General features: G+C 41.8%; 1 protein-coding gene across 1 annotated transcript in view; it reads right to left on the bottom strand.

Moving 5' to 3' along the window:
- arhgap39 (Rho GTPase activating protein 39) overlaps positions 1 to 22,788 on the bottom strand; it is a 118,484-nt gene that overhangs the window by 23,282 nt on the left and 72,414 nt on the right. The window contains exon 2 of the mRNA XM_034706997.1: positions 7,723 to 8,139. Coding sequence (XP_034562888.1) covers positions 7,723 to 8,139 — 417 coding nt within the window. The remainder of the gene's footprint in view (positions 1 to 7,722; positions 8,140 to 22,788) is intronic.

Below are 22,788 nucleotides of genomic sequence, written 5' to 3'. Positions count from 1 at the left end.
ATGTTTGTCTTTGAAATGAGTGTCTGAGTTTGTTGTTAACAACAGTTGTTCATCATTTGTCTTGACTACATACTGACAGATGAGGCAGTTTTAACACCCTTCAGTCTGCTTCACAACGCAACCATTAGGCACACAAATGCACTTATCAGATCAAAGATCAAGTCAAAATTTCACTGTAACTTGAAAACTTGTACTTGACAGACAAACTTGACAGGACTTAAGTCTGACAAATGTAACATTCATTTTCATTTTCCGGTCCTACGTGACCTTCTGCTTTTGATTCATCTTGGCTCTCTTAAAGCAAAGATAGTTCAGGTGGTTTCAGGGAAAATAATCTTCAACCAGGGTCACCGCCACAGAGAATATAAACCAAATAGCGGCCTCTGGCAAAAACAGACCTTTTCTTCATCAGTTCAAGTTCATTCACTCATTCCTCTCAATGGCTGGGCCCTCACATTCTGCCTGTTTGTAAGACAACAAGGGGAGGAGGAAGAGGGAGAGTGGTTTGTGATGGAGAACAAGAGCTGAACTGGGTGAGAGGAGGGAAGTGTGACATCGATTTTAGTGCTGGCCACCCTCTGTTTCCAAATGCTTCAACACACTGATCCCCAGGGCTGGCTTTCAAGAGCGGCAATGTGAGTGTTTGTGCATTTGTGGGTGTTGGTCTCCATGTGTGTGTATGTGTGTGTATGTGTGTGTGAGAGAGAGAGGGGAAACAAAGAGGGAAGGATTAAGCATTAAAAGGCTGTCCTGGCACCTATCACAAAATGCTCCACACTCAGGGCTCTAACCCACTTCCTTTCTCTTTATTCCTTAGTCCATCCACCTCTCTGCTCTCTACAGCTTCTCCTTTTTCATCATGTGTCTATCCCCTCTTCTTTTTACATCTGCCAAACTGCTCCCACTTTGTCCCCTGATACTGATTAGAAAGTCTTTAATTACTCAAACTTCAATTCAACTTAAACAGTCCTTTAGCAATCTGTCTCTACCTCCATCACAGAAGTGTCAACCTGCAAATGTTTTAACTCCACCTCATGTTACTGTGAATTAAAACCAGTGGATGTTGCTTGGTCAGCTGCCAGTGACCTACACATTCCATCACAGTACCAATGTATCCAACAGTGGCTGAAACTGAGGCGCACAGTAGGGCTGGGCGATATAACGATAACGATAAAGATGATTATATTGTTTTTCTCAATATAAATATAACAAATGTACGATAAAACGTTGATGTATTTAAACCTAAATTACACCCCCAACCACTGGAAAGGGAGGGGCCCTAGTGTGTCTTAAACGCTAGTTCCCACCCAGAAATCGGCATGGAACAGCCAATCATGTCGCAGGGTGAGAGGTAGGCAGGCTTCAAGACATTTGGAGCAGAATGTAAACACAGTTATACACATATGCTACTTTTTTCTAGGCTGCATAAACATTACACAGAAGTGACAGCGTGGACAAAGGAGACACCAGACAGAACTTATAGCGAGTTGAAAATGTGTGAATATGTTTGTACCATTTCCCTGTAATGCATGCAATGAAAGTATCTAGACCTGTTACCTGTTTACTGAGACAGAAGGAAGAGTATATGAAAGATATGATTACTGTGGAGCTGTGGGAGGAGGTTACACTACCGTAGTCCAAAGGCACTGAAGAAAACATATCGGGGCACCGTTGGCCTAGCGGTTTAAGTGTGCACCCCATATACAGAGGCCAAGCCCTCGTCAGAGAGGTCGCAGGTTCAATTCCAGCCTCGACCATTTACTGCATGTCCTTCCCACTCTCTTCTCCCCACATTTCCTGTCTCTCGAAAATGCCCAAAAATGTAACTTGAAAAAAAAAAAAAAAACATATCGACTGATATGAAAAATGTTATTGTAAAACATCTTTGTCGATATCACCCAGCACTATACACAGGTGTTGATTGTGGTTAATGAATCAACCAAGAATGCAACTACCGTCTCATATCATCATATCGTATCTGACTTGAATGTTGTGTGTCCTGCATTGACCACAAAATGTTAGTGACTTTATGTGATCTTCACATCCAGTTATGCAGCAAGACATGATCCACTGAGCGCTTTAAATGCAGCTTTGGTCTGACTGAGTCTGCTTTTCAGCCAGTTTGTGGAGATCAAAGACAAATCCAATGAAATATGAATGGAATGAAAAACAGAGGGGAAAAAAACAGAGGAGATAAACAGAAGGTGTCTTTTTGTTGTTTCGCTCTGACTCAAAAATGGCATCAAATGTAGCTGCAGAAAAAAAACAGGAAGATAGTGTTGTCTGGTATTGAACAAGTCTCTGATGTTTCTTCATGTGTGGTAACTTTTAAGGCCGGTTTATACTTCTGCGTCAACCCTACGTAGCAATACTCTGCAGAAACGATCAGTGTGGTCTCTCCGATAGTCGGGTCGCCTGTGTCTGGCTCCGCCGATTCAAAACGTATGATGTTAATTTAGAGCCGATACATGTTGCTGTTCATCATACAGCAAGGATTACAGGGAAGAATAGGGAGGAGACAACGGAGGACGGAGGACACGGCATATGTGCGGGGATCCCAAAAGTGCTGTAAAAGCGGGAAGTACAATGCTGTCGGGCGGACCAATCACAGTGCTTGCGGTCTGCCTTGATTCGAAGTAAAGTGACATTTTGGAGGAGGTGCGTATCAGTTACGTGTGTAGGCCTCTATGTAGGTACAGGAGCTACGCAGACCTATGGCTTATGCAAAGCCATCGATTCGACGTAGGAGTATAAATCAGGCTTCAGCCATCTTTGTCTCATGGAATCATGGGAGGATGCATCAAACGACATACCAGGTTCAAAGTACAAGAAGTCTGACAGGTGTGAATTTGTCCCTGTAATCATTGCTGTATGATAAACAGCAACATGTATCAGCTGTAAATTTACATAACACACTCTGAATCGCTGTGAAAAAGTAAACAGAGTAGCGGGGCCAGGAATTTGGTATTGTTGTGCGACACGGACACATCGACCACTGCTGTGTAGGGTCGACGCAGAAGTATAAACCAGTCTTAAGTCTCTAAATTGTCCATATGCTCAAGCTCTAAAATGAATGTATGCAGCAGCAGCTGTGCCCGACTCTGCATGTTCTAAAACATGGCTCTGATGCTGTTCAAAGAACACATGAAAGGTGTTTTCACATACAAAAAAAACTGCTTGTACATCTATTGCCATCAAAATCAAGCATCTGTTGGAATCATGACAAACATGAGCATGAGAGTAAATGCACAAGGATGTCATTGGCATGTTTAATGATGTTCCAAGACAAAACCGCTTGTGGTAGCTCAGCTACATTGAGGTGGTGTGATGATTTAAAACTTAAAAAGCACTGGTTGGAACGGTGTGAAGGCCATGCAGGATAAAATGAAGGGTGTTCTGCTGGACTGTGAGCTGCCTACATGAGAAATCATCCCTCACAAAAAGCCTTCAAGGTCAGGTTTGCTTCAGCAGCGGCGGCGCACACTGATTTCCAGACTTGCAGTTATGCGAACGTGTGAGTGTAAGCATATGTGTTGCATACTGCTAATGATAGCTTATTCCATGCTATATGTCAATAAGCCATATGATATACTAGGATATACACAGACGATGCACTGACATACATCATTGTGTTGATTTATCCTAATTCACTGACACAATTTCCCTACATCCTTTATTTACAATTTTTATAGCCGGAGCAGCTTGCCACGAGAATCACAAGGGTTTGTGTGTATCAGTTTACAAACAGTCCAGCCCACACATTTGCCACCACTGCTCCTGTATGTTTGTGCATGTGTTTGAGAGAGAACGAGAGTGTGTTTGGGAGTGTGCGTGTGTGTGTGCGTGTGTGTGCGTGTGTGTGTGTGAGAGTGTGTGTGAGAGAGAGAGAGACTGATAGAGAAACACTTCACATATAATCAGATTCAATGGTGGATGTGTGACAGCAGATCCTCCAGCCATCTGGACTCACAGTCAGCAGCTGTGCCACTAGGCGTTTCACTACACACACACACTCACATGCACACACGCAGGCATACGTGTAAAAACATAAATGTATTTTCACAAATGCATGTTTATAATAGTTAAAGAGTCCTACAAAAGTAGCTTCCAGGCCAGTTTCTTGGACCTTTCATGACTAAAGATAAAAGCGTAAGCCTTTTTAAACACGCAACAAGCTTCTCAATGTATTTATCTGTCTAATGCAAAGTCTCAGAGACCTACTCTGACTCAAGGAGCTGCATAATTGTGCCCTCTAGTGTGTTACCGTTGCTGCAGCTGGTTTGCGTCTCTGTGTGCCAACTTGGAACAATATGCCCCTGCAAACACAGCCTCCAATACTGAACTAACACAGAGCCATTCACGCTCTGACACTTGAGATTTGTGTTGAGAACCGGTTCTGAGGACCGCTCCAGGTTGAGGTTGTTCACAGAGGTGAGGCCTGTAACCTTTAATGAACCGCACAGCCAAGTTTAATTAAATTTTATAATTAGGTAGAGTTAAACAGCTGCAAAAATATGGAGGAAACGGAGACAGCAAGGAATTAATTTGAAGTAACCCTACACAGGAAGGTCGCTGCTCGCTGTCTCAGACCACCAGCAGTGCGAGGAAGCTTCACTGCAGATCCTCATTCCTCAAGCAGTCAACGATATGGACAATATCAAGTGACAAGTAGCGTGTGTGTAGCTAATGTCTGCACATTGTGAATTCATTATACAGTATGTTTCTGCGCTGACTGCCTCGTCATGTTTCACAGATAGTAGAGTGATTGTAATTGGAGATAGAAGAACAAACATGCAGGCTACAAGTGACTGACTGGTGCTCTTCTCTGTATTCTGGTCTCCATCCTCTTCTCATTCCTCTCCTCACTGTCCTGCCATCTTTCCCTCCATTAGTCCCTCCCTCACCTCCTCCTTTAATAGGATCCTTGGTGTGTATGGGGAGGTAGAGCCGTGTAGAGGTCAATAGCTCCCATCTGTCACAGAGGAAGCTGTGTGGTCTATGACAAACTGCCTGTCCTGCTTTCTTTAACAGCATCACTCTCTCCAGAGACCATCTCCAGCTCTGCACTCCACTCTGCCTGACAATAGGCTGCTAACTGCTTTAACTAAATGTATACGGTGAACCAGCATCAGAAGAAAGCCTTATGTTGTTCTTCTACTTTGTGTATTCATAATGAATAGATAATTAATCACGCTTTAAAGATGCAACTTACGTCCCCTTTAAAAAGTAGCATCCAAGTATACTCCTTATCAGCTCACTGTGACTGTTTTTTCCTCCTCTCTGAAATATTTAAAACAGATCTCCTGTGCTTAGAAACAAAATTTTGTTGTGAAGATGGGTTTCTTTTTCTGTCTTTTTTTGGCACTGCTCCTTTTTTTCCCCAGCGTTTTCACAGCTCTTCAGACTGTGCAGGTTTGGAGGCAGAGGGCTTTTGATGTGAAGCAGCAGCAGGGAATGTTGGATTGAATCATGGGTGACTGAATGAAGCTCTGGTGCAGCTGAAAGTACACAGTGCACAATCGAATAATGCTGATGCTCATTTACCAGTAGGGCTGGGCGATATTGAAAAAGATGTTATCAGGATAACATTTTTCACATTAGCTGATATCGACCATTTTCATGATAAATCATAAATCATCTTAAAGGCAGATTATTTTCTCTTGAGTGAAAACCAGACAGTTTGCTTTTATCTGGGATTTAATAGTCTAGTAAATAGCCAAAATATCTTAACTAGTGAAGTTTAGTGACCTTCCTTGTGGAGCATGTCGTCACTCTGCTTTGAGCTGGTAGGTTTTGCGTTTTCTTCAGTGTAGCTGTTGCTCGTTTCAGCTGTGTTTACATTCCGCTCCAAACGTCTTTCAGCCTGCCTACCTCTCACCCTGCGACATGATTGGTTGTTCCATGCCGACTTCTTCTGTTTCATATTTAGTGGGAACTAGCATTGAAGAATCAGTAGTGCCCCTCCCTATCCAGTGGTTTGGGGTTGTAATTCCAAGTTTAAATATATCAACATTTTATTGTACATTTGTTATATAATTATATTGAGAATAATAATATGACAATAACTATCGTTATTGTTTTATCGCCCAGCCCTACTTACATCCCCTTTAAAAAGTATCATCCAAGTACTAGACTCCTTATCAGCTCACTGTGACTTGCTTCTTTTCCTCCCTGAAATATCTAAAACTGATCCCCTGATGTAAGAGAGCTTAGAAATAAAATTTTGTCGTGACGATATATTCTTTTTTTTTACTTTTATGGCATTCCTCCTTTTTTCCCCAGCGTTTTCACAGCTCTTCAGACTGTGCAGGTTTTGAGAGAGAGGGCTTTTGATGTGAAGCAGCAGCAGGAAATGTTGGGTTTGAATCATGTGTAACTGAATGAAGCTCTGGTGCAGCTGAAAGCAATCGGTAAACAGTCGAATAATGCTGATGCTCATATTACCAGCAGTCATTTAAAGATGATCTGCCCTCCTGCAATGCAGACCACAAATCTAAAAATCAGCTCTCTATTTCTTCATCCAACTCTTCCACTTTTGGTAATGATCTTGAGGCTGTCAGCTGGCCACGGTTGTTGGTGATGACAACAAAGAGCTGTGTCAGTGTCACCATAAATGTTGTTCTCCTTGAGCCTCAAACAGGCAGAGTCTGTAATCATCCCTTACATTAGTGATTTGCTTTGAGTGCTCACAATGTTTATGACTAGCAGGAACAGCTAGGACGTGTGTGTGTGTGTGTGTGTGTGTGTGTGTGTGTGTGTGTGTGTGTGTGTGTGTGTGTGTGTGTGTGTGTGTGTGTGTGTGTGTGTTTGTGTTTGTGTGTGTGTATCCTCGTTCTGTAGTAAAGATGACATTTACAGGACACTGTGACCCCACACAGGCATATCCACCAATCGCAGCAGAGTGCAGCAGATTACTGCAAACCAGCCACCAAGACTGGTTAGAAAAAAAGGGGAGGGGAGAGAGGATGCTGAGGGTGAAAGAGAAGGACAGAAAGAGAAGGAGAGATAGAGAGAGATAAAGAGAGAGAATCTGAGAGTAAAGACAGGTGACAGGCTCTGAAGGTGAGAGGGAAAAGAAATTAACGGACAGTGACAGAAACTGAAAGAGGGGATGGGCTGATAACAGAGAAAGTGATAACGTGGAAAAGGAGAGAGAGGAACTGACGGGAGGTCCTGACCTTAAGCGGGAAAGTTGCAGATGGCATGTAGGTTGGAGTTCATGCAAGGTGGAGTAGGAGTATTTGAGGAATTGTGAACTATCCTGCAAATAATTTTCAACCCAAACTTACCATCGTGTTCCTTCCACCTTTAGGGTTGTTTTTTTCAGTCGATGTTGTTGTTATGTAAAGTATGTTCAAGGAACCTGAAGATTGCTAATTGAAATGAAAGAGGATGTAGCTTCAGTCTTTCTCTTCCACTAAAACCACTCAGCTGCATGGTGTCAGTATCTCTACATATGATTGATCTCCATACTGTCCAGAGTGTTTCCGGCGTTTACTGTAACTACTGTAGCAATTTACAGTGTTGATTAGGAGCAGGATCAATATACAGTGTGATAAGGTTATTGTTTAACTATTTAGAAAGTATGGCATTCAGTAGTTCCCTTTTGGACATACGGAAGCTTGTGAGCTGTTGCTCTTTGCGACACAGGATAATGCATTGGTCTGGTTTTCTCTGAATCAGTTTTTATCATGTGACACATTATGTGAGCCGCTATCTTACCTGTCAGCCTCCTCTCTGTTGCCCTGTTTCTCAGAGAGCTCCTGATCAAGGGAAGACGACGTGCTTCCCTCTCTGCTGACCCCACTGTTACGTCCAGGGCTGTTATCAGCTGACGCCCTCCCTCCCCCTCCACCTCCAGGACGGGGATTAGTGGTATCGGTGTGCTGCTTCAGAGTCTGCAGCTTGGCCAGGGGGATGATGTCGCAGGCCTGCGGCCGATGCCACACAGTGCGCTGGGTTGAGGCATTGTAATAATAGAAGCGTGAGGTGTTGGGGTCAAACAGTTCCCACCACTGGTTTTCACCGGTCCGCTTGATGCAAACACCCTGCGGAGGGTCCCACACACACTCGCCGGTCAGCAGGTTGGCATACATCCGCTCCCGCGTGCGCGGCTCAATGATCTCCACCCACTCCAACCTGCAGGGAGAGAATTCAGAATGAGACTTTTGGTAAATTTACTGTGAAATGAACTGACTTTAAGCTCTGACAACTGGAGGTCAGCTTCTCTCTGCATCAACAACTGACAACAGCTCAGTGAACTCTGAAAGTGACCACTCTGGAGCAAACAAGTATGATCACTTGAGGAAAAGCAGGAGCACTTTGAATCTACTTTTCAGGAAAACAAAACCCTGGACAATCAAACAAATATAGTTCCATTTCATGCAGGCCTCCTGATGAGCTTTCTCATATAATCAGCTACTGTACATAAAAGTCAATCAATCAATCAATCTTTATTTGTATAGTGCAAAATCACAACAAACTATATCTGAAGACACTTTTACAAACATAGCAGGTCTAGACTGTACTCTATGTTAAATTATTAACAGACCCAACATCAAGACGGGATAAGATCCAGTCCCATCTTACTGACAGGACTCGATCTTATCTCATCTTAATCCACCATGAGCATCCGGAATCATCTACCAGTCAGGGTCTGGGAGGCAGACACGCTCTCTACTTTTAAGATCAGGCTTCAACCTTTTTCATAAAGCTTATAGTTAGAGCTGGCTCAGGCTTGACCAGCGCATAGTTATGATGCTATAGGCTTAGACTGCCGGGGGAACTGGCGCACGGACACACTGGGATCCTATCTCATCCACCTCGCAGTATCTAGCTAGTTACAGCAGCAAGGAAAAAACTTCCTATTAACAGGCAGAAACCTCGAGCAGAACCAGACTCATGTTAGAGACAGACATCTACCTCGACCGAGTTGGGGTTGGAAAGAAGTATTGAGGTGAATAAGAGAGAGGGATATTTGCATTGCACTTTTAGCTAGTTACATCGGCAAGTGAAAAACTTCCTTTTAACAGGCAGAAACCTCGATCAGGACGTCTACAGCAGCGACTTAGAGGAACCTACGAGAGAAAGGACCTCAGGGACTCAAGGAAGGTCTTGCACTTTCTGTATAGCTAAAGATGTTTGAATTATAATTATTCCATTTCTAATTTTCACCTGCCTGTCCCTTCTCACATGGTTTCCAACACACACACACACACACACACACACACACACACACACACACACACACACACACACACACACACACACACACACACACACACACACACACACACACAGCCAGCCAGCCAGCCAGCCAGCCAGCCAGCCAGCCAGCCAGCCAGCCAGCCAGCCAGCCAGCCAGCCAGCAGGACCACAGCCTGTTCATTTGGTCCGTAAGCAGCTTTACTGTAACACTAGTTGGGGGTCGCATGTCTTGCTTAAGGACTCCTCTGCTGCGGTTTTGAGAGATGAGCAATCACTCTGTCACTTTATCACAACAAGATTTATTCCATCAACCCACTCATGACTTTTCTGGAAGATGTTCACAGCCCGGACAATCATCGTATCTATGACTCAGCACTTTTACACTGTGCACTCTAAATTCTCATTTCAGACTGCTCTGAACTGCAGACTTATTAACTGCTCATAATGATGACACACAGCTGATGAATAATGTAACATATTCAATTTTATGGAGCCCAGTTCATCCCATATATCTCAGTCTTTGGACACAGAATAAACTGCATTAGAATTCCAAAAATATTTACTCGCTTAATCCCACTGTGATGACATCCACAGTTTATGAATAATGAGTAAGAGGAAGGAGTGGAAGAATTACTTTCTTAATCCCCTTGGAGGAAATTGAATTTTTTTTCTCCACTGTACGGTTTACACTCACACATTGGCATGAAAATGCAGATAAACACACAGAGGACCATAGACATGCAATTGTGGGGGGAGATGTTAGCTTGTGATACGAAATGCATGAACTTACACAGCCACCAAAGCCGAGACCGTACGAGTTTTCAAATGATTAAAGTGTCAGTCTATTTCCAACACGCTGAGGAGAATCATGCCAATCAGGGATGGTTATATCGTGTGGAACTTGGAGTGCCCTATAGATAGGAGTCAACACTTATTGGATTGTGCTGTCAGGAACGGTGATGGTGACAGTTAAAATAAAAAACAGTCACAGAGTTCTGAGAAAGGAAACTGAAGGTTGTAGACTTCAGTGGCTGTTTGATGTCCAAAATAATAACAGCAATACAATCCTTAGGGTACAGTTCACTTTGGACAATTGTTCTCTTGATACTATGGATGAGACATGATTTTCCAATGCTTGAATATTCATTCACTTACTGACAAGCACCAAACCTGGGGGGACAGGGCCTTCTCTGTCGCTGGCCCCACCCTCTGGAACTCTCTCCCCCAACACCTCAGATTCTCTCCCTCACTCACCACATTCAAATCCGGACTCATAACCCACCTATTAACAAAGGCTTTTAACCTATAATTGATGGATTGATTTTTGTTTTGTTTTGCTGCTTTGCTGTCCCTTGCTTTTTTTGCACTGTTTTCCTTTGCTTTTCTATTGTACAATTTATTTTCGTCTAAAGTGTCTTGGAGAAACTCTTAAAGCACTTTTATAAATAAAATGTATTATTATTACTTATTAAAAATCTAAGATTTAATGCAAATATTATCTCACTTTAAGTAAAATGTTTCATCTGTTTCATCTGTTTCATCTGTTTCATCGTTTTCACCGGTCCCTGGTTGTAACACGGTATTCCTGCCAGACGGTGGCTATAGAGCGCTTTAAAACTGTTTGCTAACCGCATTAAGTGACAGAAGAAGAAGAAGAATGCTAACTCCATTAAAAAGGAATAGAAGAAGAAGAAAACATTAGCAACAGGTGCTGGAAATATATGTCCAGTAATGTGCGAATCAGAAACACAGTTAATCACAGAGATGGAGCATGGCTGTAAATGTAAACATATTCGCAATTGATTATTCAACAGTATTTTAGCTTGAAATGCCCATCCCTACTTGATACTATATTTTTTTATGCAACCATTTTTGGAAGGTCTCAAGCAACTGCTTATAACTCTTAAAGGTGCCATATATTGTTACATTTAGCTGTTTACAAAATGTCCTAGCTGTCTCTTAAAAACAAGGTTTTAAATTCAGTAACAAAACAATCTGCAAATTCGGCCTCTGTGGAGGATCTGCGGCCTCTCTGTTTCTAACCTCGTTATCTGAGTGGGCGGGAAGCAGTGATAATGAGAATGTAGAAAAGTCAGTTCACTAAATGTTCTATAGCGTAATGTGATCTGGGCAGAGTAGCGCACAGACCTTTTCTGCCTTTGATGCTATGATAATGAGAGTCTGTGCTGATTGGCTGCCAGAAAGTTCTGTGTGTGGGGGACAAACTGACCAAAGCTGAAAAACTTTGCCTACTGACATATTAATTTGCTTGATAGTGGGGCTCTGGTCTAATCCTGAGGGGAGGAGGAAGAGAGATGGGTAGACACTTAAGCTTATAGCTAGAGCTGGCTCAGGCTTGACCAGCTCTTAGTTATGCTGCTATAGGCTTAGATTGCCGGGGGAACTGGCACACTGATACACTGGGATCCTATCCCCCCCATCCCTTACTTTAACTATCCCTGTCCCATTGAAAGTTACAAACCATAGACCTTTCTGGAGTCCCTGAGCTCCCTTGTCTTGTAGGTTCATCTGAGTTGCTGCCGTAGACGGCCTGCTGATGTGGATGTTCAAGACTCCAGCTGCTACGGACATGCCAAACTCCAGTGGCAACAGCGACTTCTACTACTATCCGTCTCATCACTATCATCTCTCTCATTCTCCTCTATCCCTCTTTCCAACCCCAACTTGGTCGAGGCAGATGGCTGTCTAACATGAGTCTGGTTCTGCTCGAGGTTTCTGCCTGTTAAAGGAAGTTTGTCCTTACCACTGTAACTAGCTAAATACTGCGAGGTGAAATGCTCATGGTGGATTAAGCTGAGATAAGATCGAGTCCCGTCAGTAAGAGGGGACTGGATCCTATCCTAACCTGATGTTGGGTCTTTGTTAATAATTTAACATAGAGTACGGTCTAGACCGGCTATGTCTATAAAAGTTTCTTGAGTTAAAGTTTGTTGTGATTTGGTGCTATAAAAATAAAGATTGATTTATTGATTGACTACTCTGTTTACGTAATGATGGGGGCAAAGTTAAACTCCCTCGAAGAAGCTATGTTTTCCTATCAGGTGGGTTACAAAAGCAATGCAGAGGCTTTTTGGCTTCCACATAGTTAAGGTTGATCGACTGGAGGATGGCTTAAGTATAAATGTAAGAGAAAGAAAAAGGTTTTGTAATATTTGGGGCCTTTACATCTCGTGAAAATATGTAATGTTGATTATTGTATAATGAAGTTCCCTTGTCTCAATGCGGTATTTCATTTTAACAGTATTGTAAAGTAGGCCAAAAGAACAAACATGTTGTGTTTAGTGATAAAGGTGACCAACACCTTTTTTTTTTTAAAGGAAATGCAACATTACAAATTTGTTATGAAATAACAAAGAGCTTCCACTTATTATGAATAATAAAATAGAAGCACACTCACACAGGTCATGCAAAGACAAACAAACACATTATCATATGTCTTTTGCCCTGTTGCAGCTGCTTGATTCCAGAAGGAGAAAAGGAGGCTTTAATATGACTCACACACACCTACACAGCAAAACATAGACACATTTCTCTGCCAAAGTACACACTAACACACACGCAGTTAATATATTTACATTTTAACAACATTTTGAATCCTCTTCATGCTTTCAAACCACTTGGTGTTGGTGAGGTCAATCAATGCCTGTTGAGCTGGCAGAGAGTGGGAGGATACCTGTGTGTCAGTTCATCTGAGTTAAATGGAGGAAGATGAAGCAACAGTGGAGGAAGAGGTGATTCTGAAAAAAGATTTTAGCGCCGCTTGGCAGGATTTAGGAAATTCTCCCACAGTCAGCACAAACTTAGGTAATAAGCACGTTTTTATTCTCACTAAATCCCAAAGCAACTTCGAATCTATAATACTGAGTATTGTGTATTAAGCCTGATAAATGTTTAACAATGTGCCAAAAGCTCTATTGTTGTGCAAAAACAGATCAACCGTTTGTATTGACAACTAGGGGATGTGTTCCTTTGTTACAATGAGTACACACAATGGAGCTTATTTTGATCCAGTCCCAAATACACCGTCCTGCTGCCAGAATTACTTACTACACTACCATATGTTGATTAAATCACCACAGTTGCTTTTGTTAAGAAGTACAGTAGAGAGTTATTTTAGGGACATATTTTAAAAAATGTTGTGCATTTATATGAAGCTTTATCTGAGAGCTGTTTTTCAAGTTTAACTCGTTATAGCCCTGGACGATTGTGTTGGTAATGCTGTTTTCCATGCAAACTGCAGTTCATCGAGCGTCCACTTGAGGCCGGCTGCAGAAACACCGGAACCCACATACACCGCTCCCTCTGTCCCTTATTCTCCTCTGTCCCTCTTTCCAGACCCAACTCAGTGGAGTCAGATGTCTGTCTAACATGAATCTGATTCTGCTCGAGGTTTCTGCCTGTTAAAAGGAAGTTTTTCCTTGATGCTGTAACTAGCTAAATACTGCAGGGTGCAACGCTCACTGTGGATTAAGGTGGGGTAAGACTGAGTCTTACCATGCCTTGGTGTTGGGTCTCTGTTCATAATTTAACATAGAGTACGGTCTAGACCTCCTATGTTTGTAAAAGTGTCTTGGGATGACATTTGTTGGGATTTGGCGCTATATAAATAAAGACTGATTGACTGATACACACCCATTCAAAAAAGACGATATTTGCAGCAATCATAAACATGCTTCCAGCCTGGTTGAAAATACAGTTTATGTCTTATTTCTTTATCAGCACTTACTGAAAGGGGATATAAAAAAAATTCAAAAAATTTGTAATTAAGTAATCTCCACATGAGGTTATTTAAAAAAGAACAACAGAGCGCCTATTTCTGGTAACCTTTTGAAATAAATGAAATGATCGATCATGACATAATCAATCAAATAAATCACCCCCTGATGTCTCCTCCATGGATCAATAATAATGAGCGTGTTTCAATTTCTGTAAATTGACTTTTATACTTTATTGAGATCAATAGAAACCTTTCAAGACCATCTTAATTCATTCTAGCTCATTTTTGCATGTGACAATTTAGTAGTATGGGAGGTAGAACCATCGGTCATCAGGCACCTCTCCTTTGGAATCATCCACCAGATCATCCACCAGTCAGGGTCTGGGAGGCAGACACCCTCTCTACTTTTAAGATCAGGCTTCAACCTTTCCTTTTTAATAAAGCTTATAGTTAGAGCTGGCTCAGGCTTGACCAGCGCTTAGTTATGATGCTATAGGCCTAGACTTCTAGGGGGAACTGGTACACGGACACACTGGGATCCTATCTCACCCCCGTCGCAGTAATTAGCTAGTTACAGCGGCAAGGAAAAGGTTAGTTTAAACAGGCAGAAACCTCGAGCAGAACCAGACTCATGCTAGATAGACATCTTCCTCGACCGAGTCGGGGTTGGAAAGAGGGAGAGAAGAGATATTTTTGGAAGAAGTACAACTTGACTTTTTCAAATTGTGATTGCCAGGTTCGAAACCCTGTGTGATACACAGTAAGAGGATATTAACACTACAGGCCAGTAATGGAAGTGCCATTTTTATGCATTTCCTTCTGCATGCCACTAATCATGTACATTTCTCTGCTGTGTAGATGATACCTTCAGGTCACTGTTTGTCCATTACAGCCATACTCCTCAGTTAAATAAGAAAACTGTAACTGTGGTAGAAAATATGATTTATTAAAAATAATTCCCCCAGAGCATGTTTCTCAAAAAATACTCTCTTCTTGACATTCACGCTGTTGGGAAGTGCTACACCCTGCAGCGTCTTGCAGAGAGTGGAACATTAGGCTGAATGCATCACCAGAACACCTCTCCCCACCCTGCAGGACACCCACAACTACAGAAGGACAGCGAGGCAGAGAGCCCACAATGTAATGAGACACTTCACACCCAAATAGCAGACTAGACTGCTAAGGCCAGGCAAACACCTTTACACTCACATGGCCAAGAAAAACCAAAGGTTAAAGAGGAGTTTCTATCCTACATAGATCTGCTTCATCCTTATAGGCAGGATTGTTGCTACCACTTAAAGAAGCCTTATCTATTGAAAGTGGAGGAAGAAAAATAGCCTATAAATTGCCTGATGACATTGTGTGAGTCAGGGCAAACACTGAGCCAGGTTCCACTTTTGTGATAAAGAGAAATAATGAAGTGTTTTGCTGGAGCGCTCTGCTTTTTCCATCCCCTGCTGCTCGCCAGGCTTGCTGCATATTAGCGAGCAAAGCTGTGCGAGTGGTTCAAAGAGATCCACGGAAAACTGGCAATCCATCCTTACTGGATGCACAGGAATCACAGCTTCTAAACTGCTTATGTCACAGAGGTGTGGCAGAAGTGGATCTGAATGTGATGATCCACTTAGACCTGAGCAGTACTGACAGCAGGGCTTAACAGCTCCATCCTCTCCTCTTGCCCTGGATGAGGGGCAGACCCAACATCGATCAGTGTCCCGACAGCTGAGGGACTTATGCACAACTACTGCCAAATAAGTTCTTTCTAATACCCATAATGCACCTGCTCCTATCAATCAGCTGAATATGTAAAATAAGCCACTACTCTCGATGCTAAATTTTGTCTTATCTCTAAATAGAAAAACTGAGGGTAAGACAATACACAGCCTCAATTCCAAAACATCTGGGACTGTAAAATGCTGATGGAAAACAGGTTTTTAAGGTTTGTAAAAAAAATGTATAGAAAATATATTTAGGCTGATGGCCTCACTGGCGAGTCTGGATCATGTTAATATATGGTTTCCTCTTTGCATAGAACAGTTTTAATCTGCGCGCAGCAATGAACGGCGTTCACAGATATTGTTTTTGGAAGTGACTTTAAGCCCATGCAGTGATTTCCACTACAGAGTCATGTCTTTGTAATGCTGTGCCACCTGAGGGCCTGAAGATCACGACCATCCAGTATTGGTTTTCAGCCATGTCCCTTTTGTACAGAGACGTCTCCAGATTCTCTGAGTCTTTTAGCTGGTGGTGGGTTCAAACCCAGCTCCTGCAGTCACATGCCGCAGTGTCCTTGGGCAAGACACTGGACCCCAAATTGCTGCTGCTGCTGTTCAGCAGTGTGTGAATGTTCATAGGATTAGCTAAAACTGATGGTCCCTTACTATAGCAGCCTCTACCATGAGTGTGTGAATGTGGTGTAAATGGGTGAGTGTGACTAGTAGTGAAAGAGTGCTTTGAGTGATCAGAAAGTCCATTTATCATTGTAATTACATAATATACTGTAGACGATGAAACTCCAAATGTCTTTCCAAATGTATCCTGAGAATAAGTGTTCAGAAATTTGTTGAAGTATTTGCTCATGCAGTCTCTCACAGAGAGGTCAACCTCTTCCCTCCTTTACTTCTGAGAGACTCTGCAATTCTGTTTTTATACCTAGTAATGTCACCAAACTGTTGCAGTTTAACCAATTTATTTGGGAGATGTTCTCCAAGGTGTTCTTCTTTAGCATTACACAACTTTTCAGTGTTTTGTCATCCCTGTCCCACCCTTTTGGATGCTTTTGTTTTGCTTTCATCAAATTCAACATTTGATATGTACTTTCTTGATATGTACTTCTTTGCACTGATTTCAACAATGGGTTCAAATGATTTGCAAACCATCAAAAATAAGGTTTTTTTAATCAACATGTTGTCCCAACTTGGAGTTGTAGTTATGCCACAAAAGAGGGTTTTAAGTTTTATTTTATTTCATTTAAAATAAGAATGAAGAATCAATTTTTCAGCAGACATTGGTTGTTTGCAGAAAAAAAGTTTACATTGGAAGCAAAAGAGGCAGAAAACACCATCAAACTGAAATGTCATTGGCAACCATCCAGTGAGAAATAATTGTTTTGATGTCTATGAACAAATATATGCATGCAAGTGCAGCTAACATCTGCTTCTTATCGATGTTTCTTCATAATTGTATATTCTAGCTTCTTAAGTTGGTAGTTGCATTTATGAACAATGAAAAACAAAGGGATCTTGACGGGAAGTCTTCTTACCCAGAACTGCCAGCTGGCCATTATTTCTGGAGCTTATGTCATTTTCAGGTGACATCCAATAAGTTCAGTGATTGATAAAGACTGATTATTATGTACAACAGAAAGTTTGTGATTGTTGTATTATATTGTGGTTTCCTTTCAAAGTGGCTCTATCATCACTCTTCTTTTAAGCAATGCTGCAGTGTTCTCTGATCTTAACTCTGAACGTTCAGATCATATCATTATCTTAATAGATGTGATTGTAAAAATATGAAAACAATATTCATAATAGATTTTCAATTCAAGCGCCCTGGGCTAAGCGTTTGACATTTAAGGCTGTAACGCTATCTATCTGAGCAGCCTCACTTGCTAGCTTGCTGTGCGCCTGTGTGTGAGAGGGAGAAAGAAGAGCGAAAGAAATGGTACATCAGCTGTCAGAAGAAGTGTTTGTCAAATGGAGCAGAACAAGCCAGTTAAATAGAGAGATCCAGAGCTGGGATGGTAGGATTAATTGGCCATAATTGGTTGATGTGTTGGTGTTCCAAATGACCCAGTTTAGCTGGCGACCCTCCTCTCTGTGCATGCAGAGATAGGCTCTGTTAGCATGCAGTCTGACAGATACTCATTTGGACTGAAACAGAGATTAACACACATCTCATGTGAAGGAATCTCAAGCCTGTAATTTACATTACAGAAAAAGGAATTGTAAGGCACATGTCAGTGATCAGCTACTGGTGTAAGGGGCTCCTCTTATTAAGGCTACTAGACATCCACGCCAATAATAGACCTCTCACAATGATATTTATGGTCTTATGCACATAATACTCGGAAATGTTTAAGAAATAATCAATTCAAATTTGAAATGTCGTCATTTAACTCACCTCAGATTGGGTTTGGTTTGTCATAGCAATGCTTGTATATTTTTAACAGAACACAATAAATAGTGTTTTTGTTCCTTTAGCTATCTTAAACACACATTAGACATACAGTATAATTAGAGGAATAATCCAACATTTAGTCAATCAATCAATCAATCAATCTTAACTTGCATAGCGCAAAATCACAACAAACTGTATCTCAAGACACTTTTACAAAGATCCAGTCCAATCTTACTGACAGGACTTGATCTTATCTCATCTTAATCCACTATGAGCATTGCACCTCGCAGCATTTAGCTAGTTACAGAGGCAATGAAAAACTTCCTTTTAACAGGCAGAAACCTTGAGCAGAACCAGACTCATGTTAGACAGAAATCTGCCTCAACAGAGTTTGGGTTGGAAAGAGGGATAGAGGAGAATATGAGAGAGAGAGAGTGATGATAGTCATGAGACGGACAGCAGTAGTAGTAGCTGTTGTTGCTGGCTTCCAGCAACTTTGCAACTTCTCAACACACACCATCATCCAATCACTATTGGTCAATGGATGTCGTTTTTTTTTTAAATACAGTAGTAAGAGAGCAGGATGGCTGACGGCTGATGTATAACAGCGACATTATGATGTTATTGTTTTTCGTTTGATAAAAAAGCCAACAACATGTTTTAGAAGGATTTCCAATTAACTCACGGAATATAAAAATACACTGAGTTGTGCTAAAGACAGGCAGAAACCTTGAGCAGAACCATGTTCATGTTAGACAGCCATCTGCCTCGACCGAGTTGGGGTTGGAAAGAGGGATAGAGGAGAATAAGAGAGAGAGAGAAAGAGAGAGAGAGGGAGAGAGAGAGAGAGAGAGAGAGAGAGAGAGAGAGAGGGAGAGAGAGAGAGAGAGAGAGAGAGAGAGAGAGAGAGAGAGAGGGAGAGAGAGAGAGAGAGAGAGAGAGAGAGAGAGAGAGAGAGAGAGAGAGATGATAGTGATGAGAGGATAGTACAGTGATTGGCTGTCTTGCTAAGAGCAACATGCTTGCGCCTTTCACCCCATTTGTAAACCCTTTGGTCCACTGGGTAGAAAACCACCAGACGGAGGATCAAAATCAATTTGCAATCTGGAAAATATTAAACCGCTTGCAATAGTTGCAGATTTTAGAAAACATGTTTACCAAAACGTTGGCCTTCAGTTTTCATTTGGCATCTATCTGCTCTGAAAAGGAGTCAGGCCTCTTTAAAATAGACAATCCTTTTTGAGAAATAGTCTCCTACATGTCATGCACACCAGACAAATGTAAAAACAGATGAGGTAGTCCAGGATAAAATACAGTTGAAGCCTTTTCACAGTTTTCCATTTGACTTTCAGTTAAAAAGTGCTTTACAAAGCACTACTTTGGATACTCATCAACATAAGAACAACACAATGCCCAGAGGAGACACATACGCTGCAGTGCTGAGGCTTATTGAGCTGAAATTGTACAGCTGGCCGCACACACACCCATACTGTCTCTTTCTGCCGGTACCTCTCTCTTTCTGTGATCTGATGTGATCTTGGAGCCTCCTGCTGATAGGACATCTGTAATGTGATGTTCAGTGCTGGCCTGTGGTTCCTCTTTTAAAGAGCCCTGCATGGACACACACATGCTAACATCCTCTGTTTGAGTAATGCCTTGACTCAGCACTCAGCTGTGTGTACACACACACACACACACACACAACCTCAATGACCCCTGTGACAATCAAATCCCTAACTAATACAGCAAGCTGGTTCAGAGCAGTTAGATCGATCCCTGGAGGGCTTTTTAAGAGAAACCACTAGACAGACTGCTTTTAAACCTATCCGTCTAGGTCTATCCGTACCACTTAATCTAACAATGTGAAGGGAGCACTGTCTGTTAGAGGTTAATTATACAGTGAAAAATGGGTTAATTAAGGGTAAATGGAAATTCCACAAAGAAACAAACTTAAAAAAAGGTTTGATATAACTTAATTAAATACATCCTCACTTGTTCTAATAAAGAGAAATGCTATTGAGAGATAAGAATACGTTGGACAACTGCAGGACATTCACTGTGATGTAGAAACATAAAACACTTAAACAGGGAACAGAGGCTGTGACCCTGGTGGTGCTCATTGCTCCTCCCTTCTCCTCTTAAAAAGGGTCACTTTGCACAGTTTGCAGTTTTTCTGCCAGGGCATTTCTCTCACTTAAATCACTGCAACACTGTTGCTGGGAGACCACTAAGCAGTCTGACAACACTTTTATAAGGTATGAATAGGATGAGGGTCTTGGACAAGGACAGCGGGATGGATGTTTTGTTGAGGGTCTGGGGGGAGAGGAATAGACAAAAAGGTCAGGGTGATTCACCTCCTATTCAGTAGCAATTATTGAAGAACTTTAAATCATTAAATCATGTAATTAATTAGCCTTTCCACCTTTAAAGTTCTGTATGATTTAAAAACATACTTGTGTTTTGTTAGATTCATTTTACCTGCTGTAATGTACATTTTGGACCCTTGGCTCAGCTTAATGGCATCCATTCAGCTTTAATTTGTGGCAGTTGGTGTTGCAGTGGGAGAGTGGGTGGGCAACTCATAGGAAGAGCAGCAGATTATTCCCTGGCTCCTTGTTTGAAGTCTCTTGGGCAAGATACTGAGCACAGAACTGTTTCTGAAGGCAAAACTGTCAGTTTGTGAATGTGATCAGTATAGACCGATTAATCGGTTGGCTGATTATTGGCATTTTGAAATGATCGGCGTAGGTCTATGTCTGTGCTCACAAAGCCGATACAAATAATGTGTGCAGACTAGGGCTGAACGATTTTGGAAAATAATCTAATTGTGATTATTTTCCTTAATATTGCGATTAATATGCGATTATTTTTATGGTTTTCTTCTCATGTATTTTTCAACAAACACAAGCAATAAATCAATCTGTATTATAATAAACAATATCAGATGTATTATACACCGTTCATTCTCATAGGCTAGACTTATGTTAAGATAAAGGCAAATGAAGTATGAATTAATATGAAAGATGGTTTATTTATCTACTTGAATTACAGTTGTAAACTTACTAAATACTTTGACTTGCAGTCTTGTAAGCGTTCACCACAACTACTTAACAAGTTTAAAGCATGTTTTGATGTGAATCAGCTGACTGAAGGTGTTGCTCACAGTGGAGACGCTCAGCCAGGGGCCGCGGCTGAGTGACGGGTCTCTTTTTTCTCCGCCGCCGGCGGACTGATTCTGACCCGGTTGTGCTCCTGGCTGACAACTGACCATGTAAACATGCTCATTGTTCTCAATAAGAACCAGAAGACAGTAAACTGGACACTGTGAGTCTGAAATATGATTCTGTTCAGTTGTCCTGTTGCAGTAAATCCACATGTTGTCTGGGTCTTCACTGACTCTGCGTCTGCGGAGATTATTTATAAGCCGGCTCCAAATGTTGATATTCAGGGTGTTGATTATTTTGTACACCTCAATATGATCGATTCTTCTGCTGAGGCCATTTTTAAAGATGTCAACAACAAAACAACAAATCAAAACTTATAGTGGCTGAAGTTGTTTTCTTCATCCCCCGCTCGCACGCGTCTCGTTCTTTGGAGATTTTTGGCCGTCGGCAAACCAGCTGAAAGGTGCATTACGGCCACCTATTGCATGCATGTCACGTAAGGTTGCGTCTGTGTACATGAAACTTTCTTTTTTTTTTTTTTTATCGCAGCCTTTGCGATTTGAAAACTGCATTCTATTACATTGCGATGTCAGTTTGAATTCGATGAATCGTTCAGCCCTAGTGCAGACACTGCAGGCAGCCTCATCAGTCTGGCTGCTGTTGAGCAATGTTAGGTGCCGTGTCCACTGCCATACTGCGTGTACTGTTGTCAGGTTATGAAAGTTGTCTCGCATCACTTCCGCTTCCCTAAGAAGTGACCGTTCGGTCTGTTTTAAAATGCTCTGTATGCTTCATACTTACTTTCATTTAATGACATTTCATCAAGAAACTGTAAAAACTATTGATAGGAATCGTGTCATTAGCAGCAATTGTGATCAATTGTTTATTGTTTTTTTTTTCTACAGTGGCTTTGAAATTGCAAAACACAGCATAGGTGATGGTTCAGCCACGTCATTGACCACCCCCCGCGCCCTTTCATGATGCTGATTGGTCAATGATCAAGAAGTGACATTAATGAGCACAGCAGGGTTCCAAAAGTTTACATTTTTTCATCTGAGAGTGATGAGAACGCGACAAAAGGGCGCTGGCTGCTGAAACATGTAATGGTAAAATCGGTTCCTTTGTGGTCAACTGCCCGAGACGCCCCATCTCTTGTCCCCTCATCAAGACACCAGGTCCCATTGTGTTTTAAATTGTGACATCTAGACCCTGAAACCTCCTTGATGAATACACAAACCCATCCTGGTGCAGATACCTGCAACAGACAAAGGGTGTGAAACACACCTTAGGGGGCGGTCCTCAGATATAAATGTTCAAGCTTTCCCCATGTTCGGGGTCTTTCTTTTTTCCAACCGCTCAGGTGTTGACTGACCTTTTCCTTGCAAAGAAAATAAAATCTTGTCGGCCGGCAGAAGTCTCTATTTCATTATTCACCAGTAACGGGAAGTAGCGGGAAAAACTTCCACAACAAATGCTGAATCACATTGAGTTTCAATAGAAAACCACCTTAAGGCTTTCCCTTATTCCTATTTTGCCATCCTGCATTCCACATTCTGTATT

Source organism: Notolabrus celidotus, chromosome 2 (assembly GCF_009762535.1).
Source record: "Notolabrus celidotus isolate fNotCel1 chromosome 2, fNotCel1.pri, whole genome shotgun sequence".
NCBI classification, from domain to species: Eukaryota; Metazoa; Chordata; class Actinopteri; order Labriformes; family Labridae; genus Notolabrus; species Notolabrus celidotus.
This window is presented reverse-complemented; position numbering and strand designations above follow the sequence as displayed.